Raw genomic sequence first — 24,877 nt, forward strand, 5'->3', positions numbered from 1 at the left:
GCCCTCTCTCTCCCTGACACATCATTGTTGGATAGGTGGATCTTAATTATTTAGCACACAACCCTGTGTCACTACACTAAAGAATGATTCCAGTCTGTTTATATTCTTTCTTTGTTTTTGAAGAAACCCTCTTTAAATATTTACCTTTCTCTTTAACCTATAAATATTAGATGGCATCATTTGACAGACTAACCTCCATATATTTTGAATTGGGCCATATTTTCTTCTCTTTTTTTTATAATTATCTTCCCCGCCTCATCCTTCATTTTGAAAAAATTGTTGTCTTCGTTCATATTGTGTTCATTCATTCCACTATTTTAAATGTCAGGCTCTGCCATGAGAGTTTGTGATCTCAAGGACTGTTCACTCCCGCTTTCACTCTGGAGAATAATCACAAACACAGACGTATGCCTTTCGGCAAACGATGGTTAAATCTGACAGAAGTGTTTTTGCCTGAAGTTAAAAAAAAAAAAAAAAAAAAAACAGAACATTAAAACGTATTTTACTTCTATTTTGATTAGTTTTAACTTCAAATCTTTTATTCAGGTTTTGATTTTTTTTTTTTTTTAAATTTTTTTGGGGCAGGAAAAAATATCCCATATCCGTAACGCCTGCTGGTGACGTCACCGACAGGGCGGGGCGAACATTCCTGCTGTCTACTTTTGTCCCTACGTGGAGGAGGCAGGACTCCAAACGGGACGCTGTCTGGAATTTCGGGCGCACCGACAGTGAGTACCAATTTCCTGGCAACTTGTAGACCATCAACTAAAACTAACTTACAGCTAGACTTTTGTTTCAGCAGCGCTTTACGAAAACAAACATCCTCGTCCTCATCTTCTCTTCTCTGTGACAGCCTTTGTCCTGTGTTCAGAGGCGAGGATGTGCAGGAGTAAACAGGGGGAGAGTTTCCTGCCTATAAAACTTGCATGTCTGTCGATAGCCGCAGCTACACCTTCACTGAAGCCTTATTCATCATCGCAGCGATGTGCACGTCCTCAAATACTGAAACAAAGTACTCTTTGACTGCGTTGATTTATGCTCTGATACATTTTTTTTTAATTTTTTTTTTTAAAGAAGCGACTACCGCTCAAAGAAGGAAACAACTAAACTAGTAACTCGGCATATGTTAGTTTCATTACGTAGGCTTTGAATATGATACTCAATGTTTCCACGTATTTTTCTGAAATATATCTTTTTATATTTTGTGAATACTACAAAAATGCCACAACAAAAAGAGCCAGGTTCGTTCCTTTAGTTCACCGGAGGAAGCCGTCTAGGTGGAGTCTGTACTATTGTTGTGGGGGTTTTTTTGTTTTTTTTATCTTCCCGGTGTACGAGCTAACGCCTGTTGTAATAGATCTTTTGTAACGCTACGTGGGTGCAACCTCAATGTTTGCTCTTCTGAGGGCTGGGATGTATTTGACCCTAATAAATGTGATCCTTTCTGTTTAATAGATCTGCACCTCCTTCTCTGTGCATGTGTCTTTAAAACGGTACGAGACCGCTGCAGAGTGAGATTTCACTCACAGTACAGGAGTTAGAAAAGTGATCCTCCAAAAAAAAATCAATAATAATATTTTTTTTTTATTAGGTATGCTGGTAACATTGATGTTTCAACTAGAGTTGGACGATACGGTCCTAAAATAATATCGCGATATTTTATGGTATTTCCGTGATAACGATATTTTTTAACACGATGACAAAATACTGACACATATTTTCTAATTCATTTAAAAAGAAACACACCGAGTTTTATGTTTCAGCATAAGTTTGAAATATCCAGTAAAAACGAAAACAAAAAATGATTTCTCCAATTCGGATCTGTAACACATGTAAGGTACCTCCCGCTATGACATATGTTGGAATACTGCCACTATCGTGACATGATTGTTTTCATCATATCAAAAATAATGCTGATATTATCGTGAACGATGTGAAGTGGCACACCCTGAGTTTAACACCAAAATAAACCGGCTTTGTTCTGCTCAGAATGGTGAACAACAGTGGTCTATGTCAACTTGTTTACTGCACTGAGTGATTTACCAGATTTTTCCTGGAGCCCATCTGGGCCCGCAGCACACTTACATCTGGGATCCCGATTGTGGATCACGGTTGAACAACAGGGGCTGTCTGATGATATCAGAAAGACCCTCATTTTAACAGGATAAATATTGTTACTTGGAACAAGACGTGTGTTGTGAATACAGTAATGTGGATTCCCAGAAACATTGCGCACCATTTCTTGCTGTCCGCCCTTGGTTAAAGTCTCGTTATCTTGTGCAGAGATGTTTAAGAAAGTGTAGCATCTTTCCCTGGTATCAGGACTCGTGAGACAAAGTGTTGTTCATAGTGCCAGCAGCAGGGACACTGATGTTTGCACTTCCTTTGCGGGGTAAGAAAAAAGCTGCAAGTTATTTTAACTGTGACTCTCATTAACCTGATTGGTGGGATCAGATTGCCCGTGAACGTACCTGTGTGGTATGTGTGCTATGCTGCACAATAAAGTAAATGAAGTAAAATGTTATGTTTCCCTTGCTCATGTTGTGGAACCGTACGAGCACCTGCCGCAGGTGTTTTAAACGCAGTCATACTTGTGATGTTATCTCCGTAAAGACAAACCAGACAGCCAAGAATGAGGTTTCCATCCTTGTACACACCTGTGCGCATGAGCAGGTTGCCCCACTTCCAGCACTGTTAAGACATTTAAACAGGTGACTTAACTAGTTATGGAAGTCAGTAAAAGTGATCAAGTTACTTTTTTATTTTTTTTATTTTTATTTTTACTTACTTTCTTTCTCTAACTGTTTTATAATGATTAAAAATATATATATATTCCGTATGTTAGCTTCATCTGATGTTTTGATGCAAATATATTTTAGAAAACACTCTCGACCAGATCGTACAATCCTTTTTTTTTTAAAACTTTCTAAATGGAACGCTTTAAAGCTTTTATCCTGAAATCCATTAAAAAGGGGACGTAGTGATAGTTGTTTTTCATTATTTAAATTCAGTGAATTATGGGTCTTATTTCAAGGATGAATTGTTAAAAAAAAAAACTTGAGTGCACTGCACTGTAATGATCGCTGAGTCATGGCCATGTATATTTGTTAGGTTTTTAACTGTTCTACAGTCAATACAGCAAAAAGAACAATTCAATGACTCAGTCAGGTTTGTGTCATTTGTTTGGGAGCTCAGGACTCGACTTGTTAACATGATCTTGAGGTAAATTGCGTCTTGCTCAACGGCACTTCAACAGTTTCAGGCGAACGGGCCGGTATTTGTCAGTTACTGTAGTAGTGTGTGATTATGTGGTAATCAAAGGATTATGCTTTGTCAAGGGTAGTGCTCCGAGGTGTGGCAGCTCACCTGTGACAGAAACAGGCTGAGCTGACTGATTCAGCCTCTGCAACCCATCCGATGACATTCCTCATTGAGGGTTTGCATGGACATCTTTACTAGTACTGGACCTGCTGGATCATTAACTACCGCTGCATGCTTCCATTCGGTGAGCAAAGATGAGCCGGTTACAGTTAGGAAACCTGTCAAGGGACCATTTCATTTAAATATTTCCACGATGATTCACTGGACGTTTTTCAAGCTTTAAAAAAAAAACTAAACCCTGCCCAGGGTGTTCTGCTCGCAGCTGTTCATGATGTCACAGTTGTTTAAAGTCCACAAACAACGTTTGTTGTTGTCACCTCCTCCTCCTTACCTGTCAGTGTGGCTCTACTTATCTTATCCACCCAGCCTGAGCAGGAAATAAGTGTTTCATGAGTCAGTTTGCTTCACATCTGTAGTCGATTGGGACTGTGTTAAAAAAAAAAAAAAAGAAAAAAGGTCCATGTTCAGTTCCTGCAGACTTGTGTTGGGTGTGTGCACATGAACTTGACCACACTTGGGAAGGGTGCCCGGTCTATTTGTGTGCCTCACATTTCCCATGTAACTGTGGACGAAAATCGCTGGCGGGATGGGGTGTGTCGCACATTTAAATCGGCAGTCTGGGATCAGCCCCTCCGCTTTAAATGGGCTGAATGATCCATCAAAGGCGATTGTAAACAGCGTCGATGTGCTGTTTTTGGTTCAACAATTAAAAGCTTGGAAAGAAATTGACGTGTATGGTTGATATCAAGTTGTAAAACGAGAGCTGAGCGAGCTCTGTGACTGAGTGGTGAAATGTCTTAAAGAGGACCAAGCAAGTCCAGTTGCTCCTGTTTTGCTGCCATTACGTGAGCTGGATAGACGGCTGGAAAACTACACAGATGATTGTATTTGTCCCTCTTTTTTTTTCTTTTTTTTTATATAATTGTTTTTGTATTTATGGCAGTATCATTCTCATCTATCGAACTCGGCTAAGTACTGAGGTTTCAGTAATGTGCTTCAACCCTATCAGAGGTATTGGTATTCTTTCAGGCGAACAGGAGCCTCTCCATTTAGGATGTTGATGTTGCACTAAAGAGTGCAGGAGTCCTCGCTCCTCTGCAGGCACGCAGTCCAGCTGTCAAAGACACCAACTGTCTTCGGAGCCTGACACTCCGCACCCGTTTTCCTAGTGTAACACAGGATTTATTGCCGGTGATTACAAACCCTCTATTCTTCTTGTAACGTCTCACATTTGTCCTCTGCCATCTGTGCCCTCGCCCCGTGTACTTAACCCCCTCTTCTTGTTTCCACTCTGCCTCTGTCGCGGGTGTGACAAGGGCCGGCACATGAGGTAATGTTTGTCGGGGCCTTCATTGTAGCCGCTGGGCAGACTTCAGTGGCCACATTTCTGGAGAAAACGGTTAAATATAGCAATGCTGGCATCGTCATTTTTCCTAATCGTTTAGTCAGGAGTTTGCTCGTGCCCTGATTTGGTGTTACTTTATGGAAGAAAAAACACTCTGGTCTCTGATTCATGGTGAGGCATTTCAAATCTGTTTGTGTTGTGGCTCGGTAAAGTGACAAAGCTCTTGTCCTTGTCAGCAAGAAGCAGTCTTCTTAAATATATGAACATAATAAACATGAGTTTTAATGAATGAAATTGTTGGTAAACTCCTTGATTTCTTTCTTTTTTTATCAAGACAACATGTTTTTATTTAATCACTTTGTTTTGTTTGTAAGAGCAGCGTTGCAGGAACTGAGTCACGTCTCAGAGACCACATGGCTGCTGTTGAATCATCTTTCATGAGTGCTAATAATAGTTTCATTCATCACAGAGGATGCACAGATACTGGGCTTTGGTTCATTGTCTGATTGTGTGTGATGTTGGTGATCAGGTGGGCTGTGATCCATTTAATTGACTGTATATTCAAGTGTTCCCTCATATGGTTTTACACATGTTGCATTGTGGAAAGCAGACAAAGCTTCGCTCAGGATTTTCTGACTAATCTGCTGTGATAATAAACAGTCTGGACTTCAAATTGGGAAAAGGGAACCCGTCTCTGTCTGGAAAGATCCTCAGTTGACCGCAGTAGAAAACCTCACTTTGTTTTCTGAACACTCGGGTTGGAGAGGAATGCCATCGTACCAGTTTGGCCTCGGAGAGCGAGGCAGCACACCCAGCTCACCTCTCTGTAAGCGGAGCTCCAATCTGCCCAGGCCTCATGCATTCCTCCGCCACTGCAGGACGGGAAACAGGCGCTGAGAGAAATTCCTCATTTTCAGTGATTTTCAGATGGTTGCTTTGCCTCAGAGGAGGTCGGGAACACGGCGGTTTTCGTCAGGCAAAATAACTGAGGCTGAATCTCACTGGCTGATAGTTTTGTTTTGTGACACATTTAAAGCAAATCTCTTTCCTGGAAGAGGCTTCTTCTCTTTTCTGTTAAAAAATTCAGAAATATAGCCCTCTCAGAGGACTCCCAAATATTCAACATGTTACGTTGTCACATAAAACCGGATGTGGTCTCAATACCTTTCGTTACAGCTGCTGTTTTTTGATAAAAAAACAAAAAAAAGATAGAGAGCATTGTTAAAAAACGGTTAATTTTAGGAGATTTAAAAGAAGTGCTGTTCAGGAAGCACAACTATGAGAGATCCTCAAATCCTCCACAGGCTGTTCTCCTCCGGCAGTGTAGCTTCTTGCTGTACAATGGAGCTAACAGGAAATTGCTTTGATTAGGGGATAAATGTGTTTGTAAAAGGAAAAGAGCTGAAGAGAACAGTAGATGTGATCAGCAGGGATCAGTGAGGAGAGTGACTGATGTATTATTTTTAGTTTTTTAGACCCGACGGAAGATGAGGAGGGAGTTTGGGTCTGCCTGAAGAGGAAAGTTTACTTTACCAGCAAGTGATCTGAGTCGCAGATTATTGACTCGGGGTAGTGCAGTCCCCTTCGCACAGAGGGTGGTGGTAGTCTGGATGGGCTGCATATGAGAGGCAGATGAAGATGCAGTTCGTCTCAGGTTGTTCTTGCTGCTTTTGTTTTAAGACCTTGCTGATCTCTCTGCTCTCTCCACAGTCACACCGTTCCCTGGCTGACCACCTCAGGTCAATCACAGAAAATGTCTGGAAAGATAACAAAAGAGGAGGAGGAGGAGATGAGGGAGATCTTTGGGAAAATTGGTGAGTAAAAGCCGTGTAACTATGACTATGCTATTAATTAGCCTTCTGCTTGCCTTTTTTTTTCTATTCAAGACATTTTGAAGACCAAAAGTTAATTAATTAATTAGTACAAATTTTCTCTCATGGGTCTGATTATTAAAATATATGTTACAGTTTAACCATATTATGTGCTAGTATCTAATTGTAGCTCCTGTGTTTCTGTAGATCTGGACAACGATGGACATATCTGTGATTATGAACTCAGTGAGCTCCTCAAAGAGGCCGGCCATCCCCTCCCTGGATACATGGTTCGAGAGATCCTCCACAAACTTGATCGCAACAAAGACAATAAGATCAGCTTTGTAGAGTTCTTGGCGGTAAGTGAAGCAGAGCTCAGAGCAGCTCGCAGTTTTCAAGCCCGTCAAGTTTCCTCCTTCGTTTCTTTCTGTGAGTTTAGTCTTTGTTTTCTGCACCTCTCCCGTCGGAGTGGGACCTCTATGTAAAGCAACTTTTCAGCAGCTATGCGCGCGACGCAGTGGCAAGGCCTCCCACAAACCACACACACGCACACACACACTCCAGGAATGTGGAAGTGAGGTCAGCAAAGTGAAGTGGGTTGCAGTACTTTGACTTCAGAAGTGATGAAGGAGCAGTCGCTCACAGGCCGGCCTTATGAGGCTAAATCTCAAGATCAGAAGGGTCGACCAGACAGGTGCCGTTTCTGTTTAATTACATTTATAACGTTACAATTTCAGCTATTCTTTAAGGTTTCATGATGGCAACATCGTTGTTGTTTTGTAGGTGCTGCCATCATAATGTGTCATATACAGTAATTATAATAAACTTGATTGATACTGCACCTTTCAAAACAAGTTCTTCACATGGAGAAATCAGGATTAAAGCTGCTGCACAGCAATCGAATAGAATCATGCAATTTAGGGAAAGAAAAATGAAATAGAATATGATTTACTCGATGAAATAAGATTTTAAAGAGAATGACAAAGACATATCAAAGATGGAAAATGAAAAAAGGACGTCAGTGCAAGACAATGATTCTCCCTTATTTCTATAACGGATATAGCTACATATCAGGGTTTGACACAACCAGTGGCCCGATGGCCCGGGGCCAGTAAAAGTTTATGCAGGGCAAATTGGTTGGCTGGTCACTGGCCCGGTCGAGCCGGTAGCGGCCAATTAAGAGTCTAATGCGTGAGCAGGTTTTTGACGATGTCATCGAATTGCATCATGATTTGCTGAAATATACGTTGGGAAAATAAACACACACACACACACACACACACACACACACACACACACACACACACACACACACACACACACACACACACACACACACACACACACACACACACACACACACACACACACACACACACACACACACACAACTGAGTTCACACACCAAGTGAGTGTTCAGCTTTTGAACGCACTATCAACCTATTTTCAACCTCCCCTGAATAGAGTAGTATTTGGCTAAGGGGAGTATTTTCCCAGTCATGTACCATTGTGTGAGAAAGGTGAGCTCTTCACTACCAGGCTTTGAAGAAACACTATTATGAACACCAAAAACAAATTTATGCTAGAATGGTAGAACTGAATCTTCATCATCAGCACAAGGCCGTGATGGTCTTGTTGTGGTCACTTCTTTTACACGGAGTGCAAAAGAAGTGCAAGCAAGCGTCCTGCGACCTTGTGTATGTTGGTGGTAAAGAGTGCTGTGCTTTTTAAACAAGTTGCCCTGTGCCAGGCTGAATAGCTCATTGTGGTCAAACAACAACGCCTACAGGGCTGAGGTCACTGATGGAGCGGTGATAAGTTCAGCAGCAGGAAATATCAGACATATTTCCATATAATAGACTTTATCAGAGTGGCTCATGTACATGCGGTAGTATCCCTCACCACATAGCTCTACATGATCTCATTAGCTGAGAGCTATTTAAAGATTGGAGGTAATTGTTTGATGTTATAATGTTGAGTGAAATCTGAGTGTGTCGTTACTGTGGAGGATTTGTAGCTGAGGTTTCACTGTTACCTTAATGACACACTGACTCTCACACTCTGAACACTGTACTTAGATTACGTGTGTCGTGAATGAACTGTCTGACTGCAGTGGATTTGAAAGCACAACACATTAGTCGCTGTTGTGACTCCATCAATCTGACGCCTTCCTGGACCCGTTGACATTAACAAACACTGTTTTTCAGCCCTTTTATATTGTTCAAAACACCAAGATACATTCACCATATCTTCTCAGCCCTTTAGCTGGCAGGTTGGCTTTATGTTTTCATGCCAGTGAGGAGAAAATGCCGCGGCACTGCTGTGTCTGCTGAGTGACCTTGGCTGCCCCGGTGGCTCACGGGAGCTCGATAAGACATCGAGGCAACAACAGTAAAAGGAGAGAAGATGATTGAGGCTTTTGCACAGAAGTAACTAAAGATAGTTTTTATCACTCATTTATTTGTTGATCACTTTTTGATTAAGTTTACATGTTTGAAAAATACATTTTCAGTGAATTACAAACTGATTCACCAGAATCATGGTGCAATAAAACAACATGTGGCTGATCTGATTGTGATTTTACGTTCAATGTTCCTGTACAATCAAATTTAATCCAATTATCAACTGTTCTCTCTTAAAGTTCACTTTTATTCCACCTATAATGTTTTTATTCGTACTGCCATCTATCTGTTGTTTAATTCATACATTTTAGTGCAGAGGTGAGAAGGTGGTAGTGTTTCTTTAGACTGCATTATATTCATAATAATTCATAAAAAATATAGTTAACGCTTCTGAAAGCAAAGACGATTAATTGTCCATTACAATGAATTGGCTAATCACTTTTCCACAAAACCAAATGTTTGTAAAAATATCGTAAATTGTCCATAATCTTCAGCCTCAAACATAAATTTAGGAGGTTTGAGGCGAAATTGTTCTCTAAGTTGTCTTTGATATTGTTTCAGATCGTCAAGGAGCTGAAGGGCACTCAAATTGCAAAAACTTTCCGCAAGGCCATCAACAGAAAAGAAGGCATCCTGGCTATCGGAGGGACGTCCGAGCTGTCGAGCGAAGGCACACAACACTCGTTCTCTGGTACGTCACACGGAGCCCTGACGTCATGGACACTGTCTGTTTCCTCCAGTTGCTGCTATGTTTGTCATGAGATGTTGACTTTGTACTCTCTGCGGTTCGGCTACAGGTGCTTCATTTACAAGTGGAGAAAGCCATAATGGAACATGTGGCTTTCTGAAATGAGTCAATATATGGGCTCAGTTTATTGTTGGTGTTTTGCATTTTAAATTACGTCTGTCTTCATCCTCACAGAGGAAGAGCGATTTGCCTTTGTGAACTGGATCAACACTGCTCTGGAAAAAGATCCCGACTGCCAACATGTCCTGCCCATGGATCCCAACACAGACTCTCTCTTCAAGTGTGTCGCAGACGGTATCGTACTCTGGTGAGACTTCCTGTTCTTCTCCTGCACCCTGCTACACTTCTGAAATAAGTGGCAGATACCTGCACTCGATTCTATGGTCACATACTGGCTAGAAAAACATATAGAGAAATATGTGCATGTTATTTGGGCAGAGGAAACCGTTCTATTACTACATTCATTAAAAAAAAAAAAACCATTGAGACATGATTACCTGTTGTTTCAACTGTCCTGAAAAAGAAAATGACTAATTCTAAATTAAAACTCTGCATTTGGCACCTAATAATGTTTTTTTTAAATTTTATTTGTACCTGAACTGCAGGTGGAAACGTTTTTGTTAACAGTCTTACACTTTAAGTTCAAGAAGTTTCATTTATCCCATACAGCTTATTTAATATGGATATTAAAGACCACAGGGTTTAACCCAGGCAGACAGTCTCGAGGGGGAGGGAGGGGAGGGGGGAATTTATAAACAGTCTATAGTTGCACCACTTTAGCTACCAGGAAACTCCCAAGAGTTGAATTTTTGACACCAACTTGCTCGATGCCAGTGAACAGTGAACATTTGGGTTGCCGTCTCTTGCTGAATGATTTTACAACATGGATCCTGCATCAAACAAATTATAAAAGTATGGTTTTGTGTGTTGGCACAGCAAAATGATCAACCTGTCAGTGCCAGACACTATCGATGAGAGGACCATAAATAAGAAGAAGCTGACGCCGTTCACAGTACAGGTCAGTCAATGTTAGTTAATGCTAGTGCTGCTTTTGTATTCTGTCTTTTTTTTTTTTGTGCAAGCGTGCAGTGCAGACAGCTGATGGTTTGTACTTTTACAGGAGAACCTGAACCTGGCCCTGAACTCTGCTTCTGCCATTGGCTGCCACGTGGTGAACATCGGCGCTTTAGACCTGAAAGAAGGGAAGCCCCATCTGGTGCTGGGCCTGCTGTGGCAGATCATCAAGATTGGCCTGTTTGCCGACATCGAGCTCAGCAGAAATGAAGGTACCAAACATGTATTTGAGTCCTAACACTCGGGCTCCCCTGGTCTGTTGTCAAGTCATTTAACTGATCATTAACACCCCTCGACAGCGCTGGCAGCTTTGCTGAGAGATGGAGAAACCCTGGAGGACCTGATGAAGCTGTCACCAGAAGAGCTGCTGCTACGCTGGGCAAACTTTCACCTGGAAAATGCTGGCTGGCAGAAGATCAACAACTTCAGCTCTGACATCAAAGTGGGTTTAGTCACTGGCATTGAGCCCATTAAACAATAGATGCAGAAAGGGAAATCACTAAAAATCTAAAAGAGGAAATAAGGGTCTTGCAGGGAGCGCTTGTATTTTTTTTTAAACTTTTTTTTTTTTTTTTTTTTTTTTTTTTTTTTTTTTTTTTTTCTGCTTGTTCATTTCCCAACACTGTTGGTCCACAAACACAGGCCTCTGTCTGAACATCTGGCGAGGTCGTTCATGTTTGTGTTCGTGTTTGCCGACTGCTGCAAAAATAGGAATGAGTGGGTAGTGTCCCTTGCTAACACCGGCAATCTGTCAAATGTGTGTGAAGGGATTAAAGCGCTTCTGTTTCTTTGGCAATGTGCCTTTTCTTAAGGACGTTCAGATAGATGGTCGCACTCAAGATGTGGGATCTACAGTATTTGTCTGAATATTTAATTACTCTCTTGGAGCCATGACAAGCCACTTTATAAATCAACCAGTAGCCACTGCACCTGTCTTTATTTATATATTTTTCCTCAGACTGTCACTACATAGAAATGTCAAAAGCTTCCTGACTTTTGTTCTTTCTGATCTAATTGGTGCTCATTATTTCAACATTTAGCATCTTGATTCTGTGAAATACACTTTTAAAATTCACTGTTAGAATAATTTCAAAGCTTTAACTTACCATAAACCAAATGCACGTGTGTGTGTTATAGTGGTCAGAGTGAAAGTTGTTCCCAAGCAGTATCAAAACCCCTCTTTATCAGACACAAATTACAAATGAATTACAAAGCGGATTTTCTTGTTTGCTCTAAAGTGAGAATCTATTTTTTGTTTGTTTATTTATTTTCTAGGACTCGAGGGCCTATTTCCACCTTCTGAATCAAATCTCCCCGAAGGGCACGGAGGAAGATCAGCCGCGCATCGACATCAACATGGCAGGCTTCAGTGTAAGTTGGCTCTCACAGCTGAGCGTTTTCACCACACAGTAACAGCTGCGCAGCGCTTCTGACCCGAGCACATGTGTGATCTGTGTGTGTGTGTGTGTGTGTGTGTGTGTGTGTGTGTGTGTGTGTGTGTGTGTGTGTGTGTGTGTGTGTGTGTGTGTGTGTGTGTGTGTGTGTGTGTGTGTGTGTGTGCGCGTGTGTGTGTGTGTGTGTTTAGGAGAAAGACGACATGAAGAGGGCAGAGGCCATGCTGCAGCAGGCCGACAGGCTCGGCTGTCGGCAGTTCGTCACACCAGCTGACGTCGTCAGCGGGAACCCCAAACTCAACCTGGCCTTTGTGGCTAATCTGTTCAACAAATACCCAGCGCTCACCAAGCCGGAGAATGAAGACATTAACTGGGCACTGTTGGAAGGTGCGCGTGGAGAGAAAAATAGGCTAAACCGTCTTCAGTCTTTGTCCCAGCGGTCTTCGTCTTAACGCCCATAATAATATGGGATCAAATCATAAGTATTTATTTATAATTCATGAGTAAATAAGCATGAAAAGTTCAGGAACGGTGAGGAAGTTCAGGAAAACCATCCTTACTGTAGGAGCAGTTAAAACGTTTGATTGACACATTGAAGCAACTTCACATCAAACCAGTGAGAAGAACAAAACAACTAAACATAGTTTGACTTACATAGAAAATTAACAAAACTAAAATAAACGGTGTTTTTTTAGGATCCCATCCCACAGACAACATAACTTTTCATGTTGTAGCTGTGTTTCTAACTTCCAAATGAACAGAACCAGTTCAACAAACAGCTAACAGGCTTACTTTAGCACAGAAACAGATTTTAATGTGAAGACAAGCCACTTCCGGCTCCAGTTGCTACTAAGTACAATAGTTAGTTTGCAGATCGTATATTTACAGCAAGTATTCAGCACTGCATGCTGACATTTACCATTAAGTCCCCTAAATCCCCCCCATCCTTTGCTGTCTAGGTGAGACGAGAGAAGAGAGGACATTTAGAAACTGGATGAACTCGCTGGGAGTGAACCCGCACGTGAATCATCTTTATGTGTACGTATACCACCAACAAAGCCCAGTTTATCTCACACCTGTGTGCCTTGACGTCTGAAGAGTTTTCATGACTAACATTCTGCTTCTATGTCTTATTTGATGTTGATGTTGAATGTTTTTCTAGAGACCTACAGGATGCCATGGTCATCCTCCAACTCTACGAGAAGATTAAAGTGGTGGTTGACTGGAACAACAAGGTCAACAAGCCACCTTACCCCAAACTGGGAACCAACATGAAGAAGGTAGATTAGATTCCCTTTAATTGTTCCGAAACAGAAAAGAAAATTGTCTCTTGTGTGCCAACCGTTTGACTTTGTGCCCCCAGTTGGAGAATTGTAACTATGCAGTGGATCTGGGCAAAACAGCCAAGTTCTCCCTCGTTGGCATCGGCGGGCAGGACCTGAACGATGGCAACGCTACTCTGACTCTGGCGGTGGTGTGGCAGCTGATGAGGAGGTAAAACTCCACTACAACTACATCACTTCACGCATCACCTGTCCCAATAAAACAGAAATGCTCCTCTGAAGTGTAAATACTGCCTCACCTGGTGTAAACAAGTGCATGCAAGGCATGGACTGTGTGGTGAATTCAAACAGGACCATTGCTGAATGTGAGCTGTGTGCAATTCTCTGTGGAGTGAGCATTTCACAGTATTCACATAGCACCCATCCCTGCTCTATGATCAAAAAAAGGAATAGAAATCAGAATTTAAACAATATGGGACCTTTAAATTCATGAAAACACGACTGAACTTCTCAAAATATCAAAAAAATTGAATTGTCAAATGAAAGTAGCTTCATGAGGGAATTCATGAGCTTTTCAAAAAAGGAAAAAACGTATTTGTATATTTTGTGAGCATAACCAAGGATTGGCATCTTAGTGTTTCAGTTAATATGTCTGTGCACGGTATTTTGAAACGCTACAATCACCATCAGTCTTCACTGTCAGCTTCATTGTGATAGCTCTGTGTGTTTACTGTAAACTCTTTGTAGGGAGTTGGTAGTTCTAGTTGGCAGTCTCTGTTTCATGCCAGTGGTGTTTTTTTTTTTTTCCAAGTTGAAACTACATTTACATAAATTATGACGCCTCCTGTCTCGATGGATGCTTGTTGACATATTTAGTGGTTCCTCATTTTTACTTCCAGTGTTCAGTGTTGGCTCTTAAAAAGCAAAAACAATCAAGAATGAAAGTTTTTTTGTTTTTGGTCTTGGAGTTTAAAAAAAAAAATCATTTGACTGGAGTTTTTAGTTGATTTTAATAATAAACATGCTGCCTCTCCAATCTTTCAGATATACGCTGAATGTACTGGAGGAGCTGGGCGATGGACAGAAAGTAAATGATGACATCATTGTAAAGTGGGTGAACGAAACATTGGCACAGGCGGGAAAGTCAACCAAGATTGCAAGTTTTAAGGTAAACCAGCCGTCGCATTTTTCGCTTAAAATATTGTTGAATTTCAGAATCTGTAAATGTAAACGAACCCCCTGTATATTAAATGAATGATTATTATTGAATAATGGGAGCCTTATTATACATTTTTGTCAAGCTTTCAAGGTCTTAATGAGCAAATGGAGCCACGTGAAGAGATGTGGTGATATGAGTGGAGTGGGGGGGGTCAGGTCCCCTTTTACTGAGACAACTCCATTTGCTGATGAAGACCATGAGATGTGGTTAAAAGCTGCCTGTTAAGACCTTTAATCTGTGTTGTCGCGCGGTGATCAGGACAAGGAGATCAGCAGCAGCTTGGCAGTACTGGAACTGATCGACGCCATTCAGCCCGGCAGCATCAACAACGAGCTGATAAAAACCGGCAGCCTCTCCGATGACGACAAGCTGGAGAACGCCAAGTAAGGAAAGAGAGAGAAGCACCTTCTGCCATGTTGTAAGTGACCATGTGAGAGCAGTTCAACTAAATCGGTGTCCTTCCTAGATACGCCATCTCTATGGCGAGGAAGATCGGAGCCCGCGTCTACGCGCTCCCAGAGGACCTGGTGGAGGTCAAGCCCAAAATGGTGATGACGGTCTTCGCCTGCTTGATGGGACGGGGGATGAAGCGAGTCTGAGCTGGGATCATTGTGACACTTCCTCCTGCCCACAAGCCGTTAGCATTTTAAAAGAGCTCCCCCACCTGAAGGAATGAAGATTTTGGTTTTTTGTTTATGTGTTTTGGAATGAGTCAGAATCCTACATTTGCATGTATCCATGCCTCGTTTGATTAGCAAGAGATGTTTTCTGAAGAATATTGTGCTGTCCTGCTATTTAAAGTGAGGCTACAGTGATAAAACATCTGAAGAAGCGGCTCTCGTCGACTTGTTACTCTCAGTATGCAGAACTTCCTAATGTATAAGAATGCTGTTTTTTTTTGTTTTTTTTTAAAGCGTGTATGCATATTTCCAGCTGCAAGATTGTTTACATATTTTTACTCTGACTGATAAGTAAATTATAGCCTTGACTAAGCAACACATTCCTGAATACCATACTTACCAAATGTTTGAGAAGGCAAAAAGAAAAAAAGTGAGAGAGGCGGGATGTTTCGGTGGAGCACACGACCAAAAGCACCCAAACATTTCCTCTCACCTAATGAAGTACAAGTATGACTTAATAACTGGTACCATAAACATATCAGAAGCCATAAGGTCAACTTATAGCAATGACCAGCGACTGTATCCTTGTACTTTGTTTGTTTTTTGGGATTATTATGCGAGGTAAATGCAATGGTTTTTTTTGGGGTGTTAAGTCTTCGTTATGTTGGGCTTCTGGTTTTTTTTGTTTGTTTTTTCTTGTCTGTTACATTGGATGAGGAGCAGGCTGATAACACTCTCCTGGCTTCTGCTGTGCCTTCTTGTCTCAAAGACCATTTGTACTCGTGCTTTGAGTTTTTTTCCCCATTTTATTTTTCTTTTGTATTCAACATTACCAAATATAAACAGTAACTTCATTCCAGGTAGCTTCATGATATTCTATGACAACGGCCAAATTGGATTTGGTCTCTTGTTCATGTCTACTCTTAAAGTGCTTTACATGTAACAATAAATATGACTTTGAAAACAGCTCATGTGTTTGATCTTTGTAATTTCTGGAAAATGCATCAAATGTAGCGGACCACAAATTCAGCTGTTAACTTGATCTTTGTTTTAATCCACATAAATTGCATCATCATTTTCTACAGGGTCTATCAAACATAATTGGACTCCTGGAAGTGTTTATGTTTTATTATTGACTCCAAGGGGATTTATTGTGACTTTTTTTTTATTTTTTTTACACTGATTAGCAGAAAAATATGATATTATTAAAATGTTATGTCAGTGGTCAAATTGATCCACACATTTTAACTACACTCATAAAAATACAAATGATGAGATTAAGTCAAAACTTTATTATAGTTTGTATATATATATATATATAAGATTGTGTATAGTAAAATGCTTTATATGCATTATATTACCCTTTTAATTACCTTTTTATTTATACAAACACATTTTTGGTATCCTCTGAATGTATAATATGGATATTCACTTTTACTATGTTCTTTGTTAAAATTTTTCCTAGGTAAATCAAGGTGTTTTCAGCACCGTACATGTGTGGTGTTTGTGCTGTGAAAGGCAGACACTTGAAAACACAAATGTCAAAGAGAGGTGTGTTGGTGGTGGACATATATCATAGAATAATCAAAATAATATACAATTTACCAATAGAACCGTGAGAGTTAGAATGAACTGTCAGGAGTTAAACAGTAGGGACTTCTTCTTTTATGATCGATATTTCAACCGTTTTTTTTGTTTTCTTTTTACTGCTTCTCGTTCCTCTTATCTCAGTTTCTGTCACTCTAACTGCCTTCTACTTTTTATGTTCTTCCCTATTTGTTATCATAAAATCCTGCATCTGGTTTACAAAACATTATGTAAAAAGCAACTGCTGTTGTTTGTGCTTTTCCCCTGCTTTGTTTTGATAGCTGACTTTTATAGCTGGACTTAAAAGGACTTTAAACATGAATTTTAAGAGATGAAAAACTGCTATCAATTAATATGGCATTAGATTGTCATTTGTCACAAACCAAAGGCGAATACTGGGGAAATATTATTATTCTATTTTTCCATAATTAGAACAAATATCTGTGGATCTGTTTCTTGTTAATAGGCAGGATTTTCTTCACAGTCCGTCAACAGTCTTGGAGTACAACAGGGGATAGAAGTGGCAGATTGTACTTTCCTGTTCACTGGCCTGAATCTCAGTCAGTTGTAAGGTCCCCTGAGTTTCACTCCAAGTAGGTCTCCAGTTTTTCAAGGATCTGATTAAAGCTTTGACTGCCAGGCTCTGAAAGATGAGGATGGCTGTCTCCTGTGGCCTTCATCATCTAGGATTTCAAGCTCCATTTGCATCTGTGTGTTTGGATTTATAAAGATATTACCTTATCGTGGCTGTATGTTGCTGCCAACCTGTTCGGTCACACTTTACATCCATAGAAACAGAAAAGTGCTTTTGCAGATGGCACAGTGGATTTAACCTTTGACCTTTAAGATATATATATATATATATATAGTGATCGGTTCATCTTTTTACAGGAGAAGCATTAGACTGGTTATCAAAAGATAATTCTGAGCGGTTGTGAGTTGATTCATAAAGTAGTAATGTTTTTCTACACACATTTTTATTCTTCCATTTCAATTTTTGGACATTTATATTTCTTTCTTTCTTCATGAAACATTACATAATCTGACCTCTTTGGGCTTCATGGACTATGATTGAAATAAAACCATCTCATTGTTTATGTGTCACACTCCAAAGCCAAAAAGGTTGAGAATAACGTGTTTACTCTTTATCAATATACTGTAAATCAGTTTCATTTCATATAATGCGCCATCTTAAAACAGTATTTGCAATACTAACATTAACCAAACTTAAGGAGATGTCAAATATACATAAAACATGATATCAATCCAAGAGATTATCAAAATATCAAAGAAGCAGAACACAATTTATAAAGCGAGCTGAATGAGCTGTTGAATCGTCATTGTGCTACCAAGAGCTTTTTCCAGAAGACTCCTCAGACTAAAGCTGACATCTGGGCTATTCACTACTCAAAGATTTCCCCCCCCTCCTCCTCCTCCTCCTCCTCCTCCTCTTCCTGCGGGCACTCAGTCCATCTAAGGCTGAGGGGGACCACGTGCTCACACATCTGAAAGGGAACACACTTCAGAAGGAGGCTCACGTGTAGGAAAAATGCCACAGGAACAGAAACTTATGGTCGTGTTTTAGGGGAGTTGGAGGCAGTTTTGATTTTGTTACTCTCATAACTTCCACTGCGGGAGCCGAGGATGGACTGTCTGGGAAAGACATGCTCTGAGTGTGCCGGTGTGAAGTCAACATAAGGATTTTGTTGGAGTAACTGAAGTAAACTAAAGGTAGGAATAAAGATGTGTGAATTAATTTACTTTTTTTTATTCTTTTCCCTATTTTATTTGAAGCACTGAATTTACTATGATGTTGGTCATCTACATTTGCTTCTTTTATAAATAACATCCACAGCTATGTGTTGATGGTAAAAAATGTTTTTTAAAAAAAGCATGTTGCAATAATTTGCAATGTCCCCACATTACTGAAGTTTAAAGAACATCTGTGTGGGCAGGTGTCTCTTTGCGCTCGGATTAGTGTAGGGGTGAATTTTTTGTGGCCTCAGTTTGTTAAACCCAGCAGCCCTGACGCGTCCATCCTCACTTTGCTCTCACTCAGCACGCCGGTTTCCAAAGTGATGCACCTCCTGAGGGAGAGCAGCTGAATGGCTCACTAAGCCGCAGAGCTTCAGGCGGACTGTGTGTGTGTTTTTGTTAATGACCCACCAATTAGTCACATAATGGTAACAGTCATCTAAACATCTTATCATCTGTCTGCCCTGCAGGGTGGAAACGTCTTACGGCCCCTCAAGCTACTTTTTGTGGGTGGAAGTGGATTTTTAGGTGAACTTTAAAAGGAGACTGCAGCCTCATGTAAAGTTCACCGAGTTTCTCTTGTAGCTGCTTCAGTCACCACAGCAACCACCTGCTGGGTGATGGGCCAGGTGAGGGACTGCATCAGACAGTCCCAGACGTCCCTCCCCCTCCTCCACCTCGTCCCCTGACTATAATCTGTCATATGCACCATAAACACTTTCCTCTGCTGCCACACTGTCATTGCAGGAAAAAAAAACATGTCCAACAGTCACAACATGGGTTGAACAAGCAAGTGGGGATTTTAATATGAGTGTTTGTCCACACTGTCAGATCCGAAGATGACAGGCCAGGTGGCGGAGAGAGATCGGTCGCCCCACAATCTGTCAGTGAAGACCACCTTGGAGGAAGAGATCGAGAGAGCCGAGAGTATTCTGAGCAGGTAAACAGGACTTTTCTTTTTTTCTCAGATTGGTTTCAGAGAAGCAAAACATAACATTTTCTTAAAGCAGATTATGTAAAAAAAAAAAAAAAAAAAAAAAAAGCCCATAATGTGTGACAAACCAGGTGAGTTTTCACTCTTTTCCTTCAAGGGTGCCATCTGTCTGTGATGACACATCCTCTGAGCTACAAAGAGTCGCCACTCTTGACCCTCACGGAGGCAATTCAATAAATTCTTTCCAAGGGAGCAGAGCTATCTCAAGGTAAATCTGTGACAAGACAGCTGAGAGCTTTCAAACTGACAGACTGGGGGAGCTGAAATGTGACAGCATAGCTCCTTTCAAGCAACCTACAAGTTTCTGTTAAAGGTTTTAGAAACTTTTAGTTATAGAAACTATAAAATAGGTGAAGGTGTTTTGTCCTTTCAAGGTCTCAGACTGGGGCAAAGTGATGAAATATATGATAATCATATATTTCAGGAGAAATCGCTTCATTTATTAAGAGCTGAAAACTAGAGAAAAATATGGCTCCTATGGTGTGATAATTTAGTGTCTTCCTACTGTCAGCTTTGTCAAAACTTTTCAGTTTCAGAATTTCAGCAAAACCATAATTCAAAGAAACAGAAATTGTGTTGCCCCATTTGACAGATTTCTTTTTAAAATATACAGATTTATAACTCATTTGTGGATGCGGCAAAAGTAGAAAATATGTCACAGTAAAGGCAGTGTCCAAAAATCAATCTTAAATTCTACTTATTGAGAAATTCCTAGATCCCAAGATGAACATAAACATGATTCCTCCGTATTAATCGTGAGACTGTAGCCACACTGTCAGTATTTCCTGTATACCTGACTGCTGATGATTAAAAAGAGCATGTTTAACATTTATCTAAAAGTCATCTATTTAACCTTTCTGAGAGAAAAGGTGAGTGTGAGGGGTTTATCCATCACCCTTTTACTTTTACTGTTTCCATTGTCTGGTTTTGTAAGAGACACTAATAGCTGTGTCGGCAAATTTGAGTCAATCTTCTCTGAAGGTGTTTTTGATATGCTTCTAAAATATCATGTGACTCTGCCAAGACATGTGCCTGTACTCTCATTGTCCTGACACACTGATAAAGCACTAACTTGTCCTTGTGTGTATCAGACTGGTGAACCTGGTGGTGAGACTGAGAGAATGGGCACACAGGAGTCTGCTGGAGGAGGAAGAGCGACCGGACTCCTTCTTGGAACGCTTTCGTGGCCCCGAGCTGAGAACGGCCCCCAGCCGCATCAGCAACACGCAACCAGACGCCAATGGCAACAATGCCAAAGGGATCTTCAGGTATGCCCGGCTGCCAGCCTCAACCATTACTGTGCACTTTGATGTGCACCAGTGCAAGAGTTCAGTCACAGTATTTCCTGTCTGAAACATATATTTAAAAATATATAGTTAACAGTGCCACACATATACTTTTTAAAGGTCACCTTTCCTTCACACAGGGTTCGCGCAAGTTTATTTAGTAACACTTAGTCATTGAAATGTCTCATTAGGTAATGAAGGTTAAAGACTGAGGTTAGAGACTGTGTTTACTCAACTATGCTGCAGTTTTAAGGCTGTAATTCATGTTATTGTGTTTGTGATTTAAACATAGTGTAACGTGCTTATATAAGAAATAGAAGAGACAAAATAACTTTCAATATCATACATTATTAAACAACATAGCAGAGGCGAATCACAAACACACAAACAATAAGTCATAGACTCAACAAAAAAATGGTTAGAAAATTATATTCAGAGCTGTTGTATTGCATTATATGCTTTATATGACTAATGTAGCTGCTTCTGTTTTTCTGTCTTTGTCATGATGCTTGCAAACAATTTTGTCTGAGTATACTATTTGTAATCTCCCTCGTGATTGCAGGAAAAAATGGGATTTGTTTGTGGTTTCCCCATCTGATAACGCCTACTACCGCTGGTTATTTGTTATCGCCACAGCGGTGCTCTACAACTGGTTCATTGTTGTCGCGAGGTAATAACACCACAGTGTTATCTGCTGGGGCCCTGAAGCCTCCAGAGATGGATGATGGATGTTGTGAACCTGTGCAGTGTCCTCTTTTTGGACCGGAGCACTAAATCATGTTTCTTTTTATTTTCACAGGGCGTGCTTTGACAAGTTACAGGTGGGCAATTACATCTGCTGGTTGGTGCTGGACTACCTCTCCGACTTTGTGTACTTAATGGACACGTGTGTCCGACTTCGCACAGGTAACCGATTTCAAAGTGCAGCTAATGGCCTCATTAAAGAGTCTTTATATTCAAATTATTCTCATGGCATGGGTTTTTCATTTTTGTAGAAACATGTGCCAAATGCTGGTGAAAATTAGTGCAGTCTGTCACTTTCAGCCTATATTCCCATGGTTCAGTGTTTTTATTCATACCAAAGTGCGTTTGCAACACAATTTGGTATGAATCCTCTCAGTATTAAACACTTGGCACGATTCATGTCTGTGTAGTTTCTTAGTCATCCAGTTAAAGTGTTGCATCAAAGCAGTGACAAGTCCAACTGCTTTTGCACGTCAGTAAATTGATCTTAAATGCAAAAACATTGCAGTAAACATTAATAGTATTGGGCAGATGAGGCAGGCTGGTTTATTGAGGAGTTTTATGCTAAAAAACAGCTGCCTTCTAAAGATGGAAAAAGCTAAGTTGAAAGACGCTAAAAATGCTCATTAGACAAGGCAAAAGGAACTGGGAATCAAATGCTAACCTTATGATTAGTGGGCAAGCTGCTCTACCATCTGAGCCACAGCTGCCTCTATGGCTGCAAGTCTCACCCAAAACTGGACTAATTAAAAAAACAATTGTCTCCGTTGGTCACTTAGACCCAAACTGATGGGAAAATAAGGCCCAGTTTAAAAGATGCCAAAGTTTCCCTTTAAGCTTGTTCATTCATGGTTGAGCTTCATCTCATGATGTAAACACAAAGCTGGGATCCATGTTCAGCTGAATTTGTGCTATTTTTATTGTCTCAGGATTCCTGGAACAAGGGTTGCTGGTGAAGGACCACGCGAAGCTAAGAGACAGCTACGTCCGAACGTTACAGTTTAAGCTGGACGTGATGTCCATCCTGCCCACCGACCTGGCGTACATCTCCACCGGCATCCACACACCTCAGCTCAGGTTCAACCGTCTGCTGCGCTTCCCACGCATGTTTGAATTCTTTGACCGCACAGAGACGCGCACCAACTACCCCAACATCTTCCGAATCTGCAACTTGGTGCTCTACATCCTGGTCATCATTCACTGGAATGCCTGCATCTACTATGCTATATCCAAGTCTTTGGGACTTGGCTCGGACACCTGGGTGTTTCCAAACATCACCAAACCGGAGAATTCCTCGTTGACACGGAGTTACGTCTACTGTCTGTACTGGTCGACTCTTACTCTCACCACCATCGGAGAGATGCCGGCGCCTGTGCGAGATGAAGAGTACCTATTTGTGGTCTTTGACTTTCTTGTTGGGGTGCTGATTTTTGCCACAATTGTAGGCAACGTTGGCTCCATGATTGCCAACATGAACGCCACGCGTGCCGAGTTTCAAGCTCGAATTGATGCCATCAAGCACTACATGCACTTCCGCAAAGTCAGCAAAGAACTAGAGACCCGTGTCATTAAATGGTTTGACTACCTCTGGACCAACAAGAAGGCAGTAGATGAGCAGGAGGTGCTAAAGAACTTGCCAAACAAACTGCGGGCTGAGATTGCCATTAATGTACACCTGGAGACCTTGAAGAAAGTACGCATTTTTCAAGACTGCGAGGCAGGACTGCTGGTGGAGCTCGTACTCAAACTACGCCCACAAGTCTTCAGTCCAGGCGACTACATCTGCAGAAAAGGGGACATCGGTAAGGAGATGTACATCATCAAAGAGGGGAAGCTGGCTGTGGTGGCTGATGATGGGGTCACACAGTACGCTCTCCTCACCGATGGCAGCTGCTTTGGGGAAATCAGCATTTTGAATATAAAAGGCAGCAAAATGGGAAATCGGCGGACAGCCAACATTCGCAGCTTGGGTTACTCCGACCTATTCTGCCTCTCCAAGGACAACTTGATGGAGGCAGTGACGGAGTACCCAGATGCTAAGACTGTGCTAGAGGAGAGGGGACGGGAGATCCTGTTGAAGGAGGGTCTTCTGGATGAGAACGGCGAGAGCGGCGGGCTCCAGAAAGAGGACGCAGAGGAGAAGGTGGAGAGGCTGGAGTCCTCTCTGGACACCCTTCAGACTCGTTTTGCCCGTCTACTCAGCGAGTACACACACACTCAGCAGCGGCTGAAGCAGCGCATCACTCTGCTGGAGCGGCAGCTCAATCACACGGACTGCGGCGCAGAGGCGAACAATGACGTGGATGCAGGTGCAGAGTCGAACAATGAAACTGACCATGTGCCTGTTGCTCATATAGATACATCGCCACAACGGAGTAATGTGTAAATAGAGGACAAAAAGAGCCCTATATTAAACCATTAACTGCCTCACCAAGGAGACTTTAGAGCCGTACTTCCTGTAACCCTTTGAGTATAGGAAAACCTCATGACGCCTTTTTAACTTCCATTGTGAGAAAGTTTTATGAGTTAAGCTGAGTGTAAAGAGATGTCTGCGTGTCAATAAACCTGAAAAGAAAGTGGACAAAACTGCTATGACCAAGCAGTCTTGGAGTTCTTGTCTGTGCCAAAACCAGTAAATTGGATGTCTTTTTGAAGGTCCCATATTGGATAGAATCAGATTTCCTTTCCTGCTGAATTACAAGGCAGATCTAGGTGTTGAATAAATAGTGTAAAAGTTTCAAAACACTTGGTTCATGGGGAAATGTACACAGCCTGTATTCGTCAACTGTGCCATTTAGACTTCTGTTAAGTTTGTGATGTCACAAGCTTACAATTATGTCATATGTCCGCCCTCAGCACGGCCCACTGTCCAACCTTTTATACAATAGAAAGCACTGAGCACTCATTCTGCTGCAGAGCTAGCGAGCTACAATACCGAAGAAATCCTGTGGTTGGTCTGGGCGTGTGTCACTCAGAAAAGAGTCAGCCAATCAGAAGAGAGGGAGGTCATTAATGTCAATGTGCCTTGAAGATACAGACACAAAACAGTTTGTTCTTTGTGGAGCTCTAGAGAGGAAATATAAAGGTGGTGGTACTTTCAAAAGTTATTTTTATGGCGATCAAGATTGTAAAAATACCAGCAGAGCACACAATACGGGACCTTTAAAGGGTGGCTGTAAATCAAAGTGTGGAGAACACATTACTGATGAAGTAAGAAGTAAATTAAAAACCTGC

The 24,877-nt window shown here is 41.3% G+C and overlaps 2 protein-coding genes across 2 annotated transcripts; both read left to right on the forward strand.

Annotated features, from left to right (window-relative positions):
• Positions 1-646: 646 nt before the first annotated feature.
• Positions 647-16,243, forward strand: pls3 (plastin 3 (T isoform)). Its single transcript, XM_069700504.1, has 16 exons — positions 647-728; positions 6,437-6,540; positions 6,745-6,896; positions 9,501-9,630; positions 9,862-9,994; positions 10,624-10,705; positions 10,808-10,973; positions 11,061-11,203; positions 12,037-12,132; positions 12,347-12,542; positions 13,115-13,193; positions 13,318-13,435; positions 13,519-13,649; positions 14,483-14,606; positions 14,916-15,040; positions 15,124-16,243. The coding sequence occupies exons 2-16, from the start codon at positions 6,480-6,482 to the stop codon at positions 15,254-15,256; spliced, it is 1,869 nt and encodes a 622-aa protein (XP_069556605.1). The 5' UTR covers positions 647-728; positions 6,437-6,479; the 3' UTR covers positions 15,257-16,243.
• A 2,277-nt stretch (positions 16,244-18,520) lies between these two features.
• Positions 18,521-24,217, forward strand: cnga2b (cyclic nucleotide gated channel subunit alpha 2b). Its single transcript, XM_069700457.1, has 7 exons — positions 18,521-18,595; positions 19,451-19,559; positions 19,711-19,821; positions 20,705-20,881; positions 21,462-21,569; positions 21,699-21,805; positions 22,573-24,217. Exons 2-7 carry the CDS (start codon positions 19,459-19,461, stop codon positions 24,027-24,029), a joined length of 2,061 nt encoding a protein of 686 aa, XP_069556558.1. The 5' UTR covers positions 18,521-18,595; positions 19,451-19,458; the 3' UTR covers positions 24,030-24,217.
• The last annotated feature ends 660 nt before the right edge of the window (positions 24,218-24,877 follow it).

This window comes from Brachyistius frenatus, unplaced genomic scaffold (genome assembly GCF_029030835.1).
Source record: "Brachyistius frenatus isolate BFR_SWC_R1_liver_20210118 unplaced genomic scaffold, ASM2903083v1 Contig_34, whole genome shotgun sequence".
Taxonomy (NCBI): domain Eukaryota; kingdom Metazoa; phylum Chordata; class Actinopteri; family Embiotocidae; genus Brachyistius; species Brachyistius frenatus.

Coding starts and splice junctions, on each gene's coding strand:
- pls3 (XM_069700504.1), top strand. CDS start 6,480: ATGTCTGGAAAGATAACAAAAGAGGAGGAGGAGGAGATGAGGGAGATC. Junction 12,133..12,346: donor TCAACATGGCAGGCTTCAGT/GTAAGTTGGCTC, acceptor GTGTGTGTTTAG/GAGAAAGACGACATGAAGAG. Junction 13,194..13,317: donor CACGTGAATCATCTTTATGT/GTACGTATACCA, acceptor ATGTTTTTCTAG/AGACCTACAGGATGCCATGG.
- cnga2b (XM_069700457.1), top strand. CDS start 19,459: ATGACAGGCCAGGTGGCGGAGAGAGATCGGTCGCCCCACAATCTGTCA. Junction 19,560..19,710: donor GCCGAGAGTATTCTGAGCAG/GTAAACAGGACT, acceptor TTTTCCTTCAAG/GGTGCCATCTGTCTGTGATG. Junction 21,570..21,698: donor TGGTTCATTGTTGTCGCGAG/GTAATAACACCA, acceptor TTATTTTCACAG/GGCGTGCTTTGACAAGTTAC.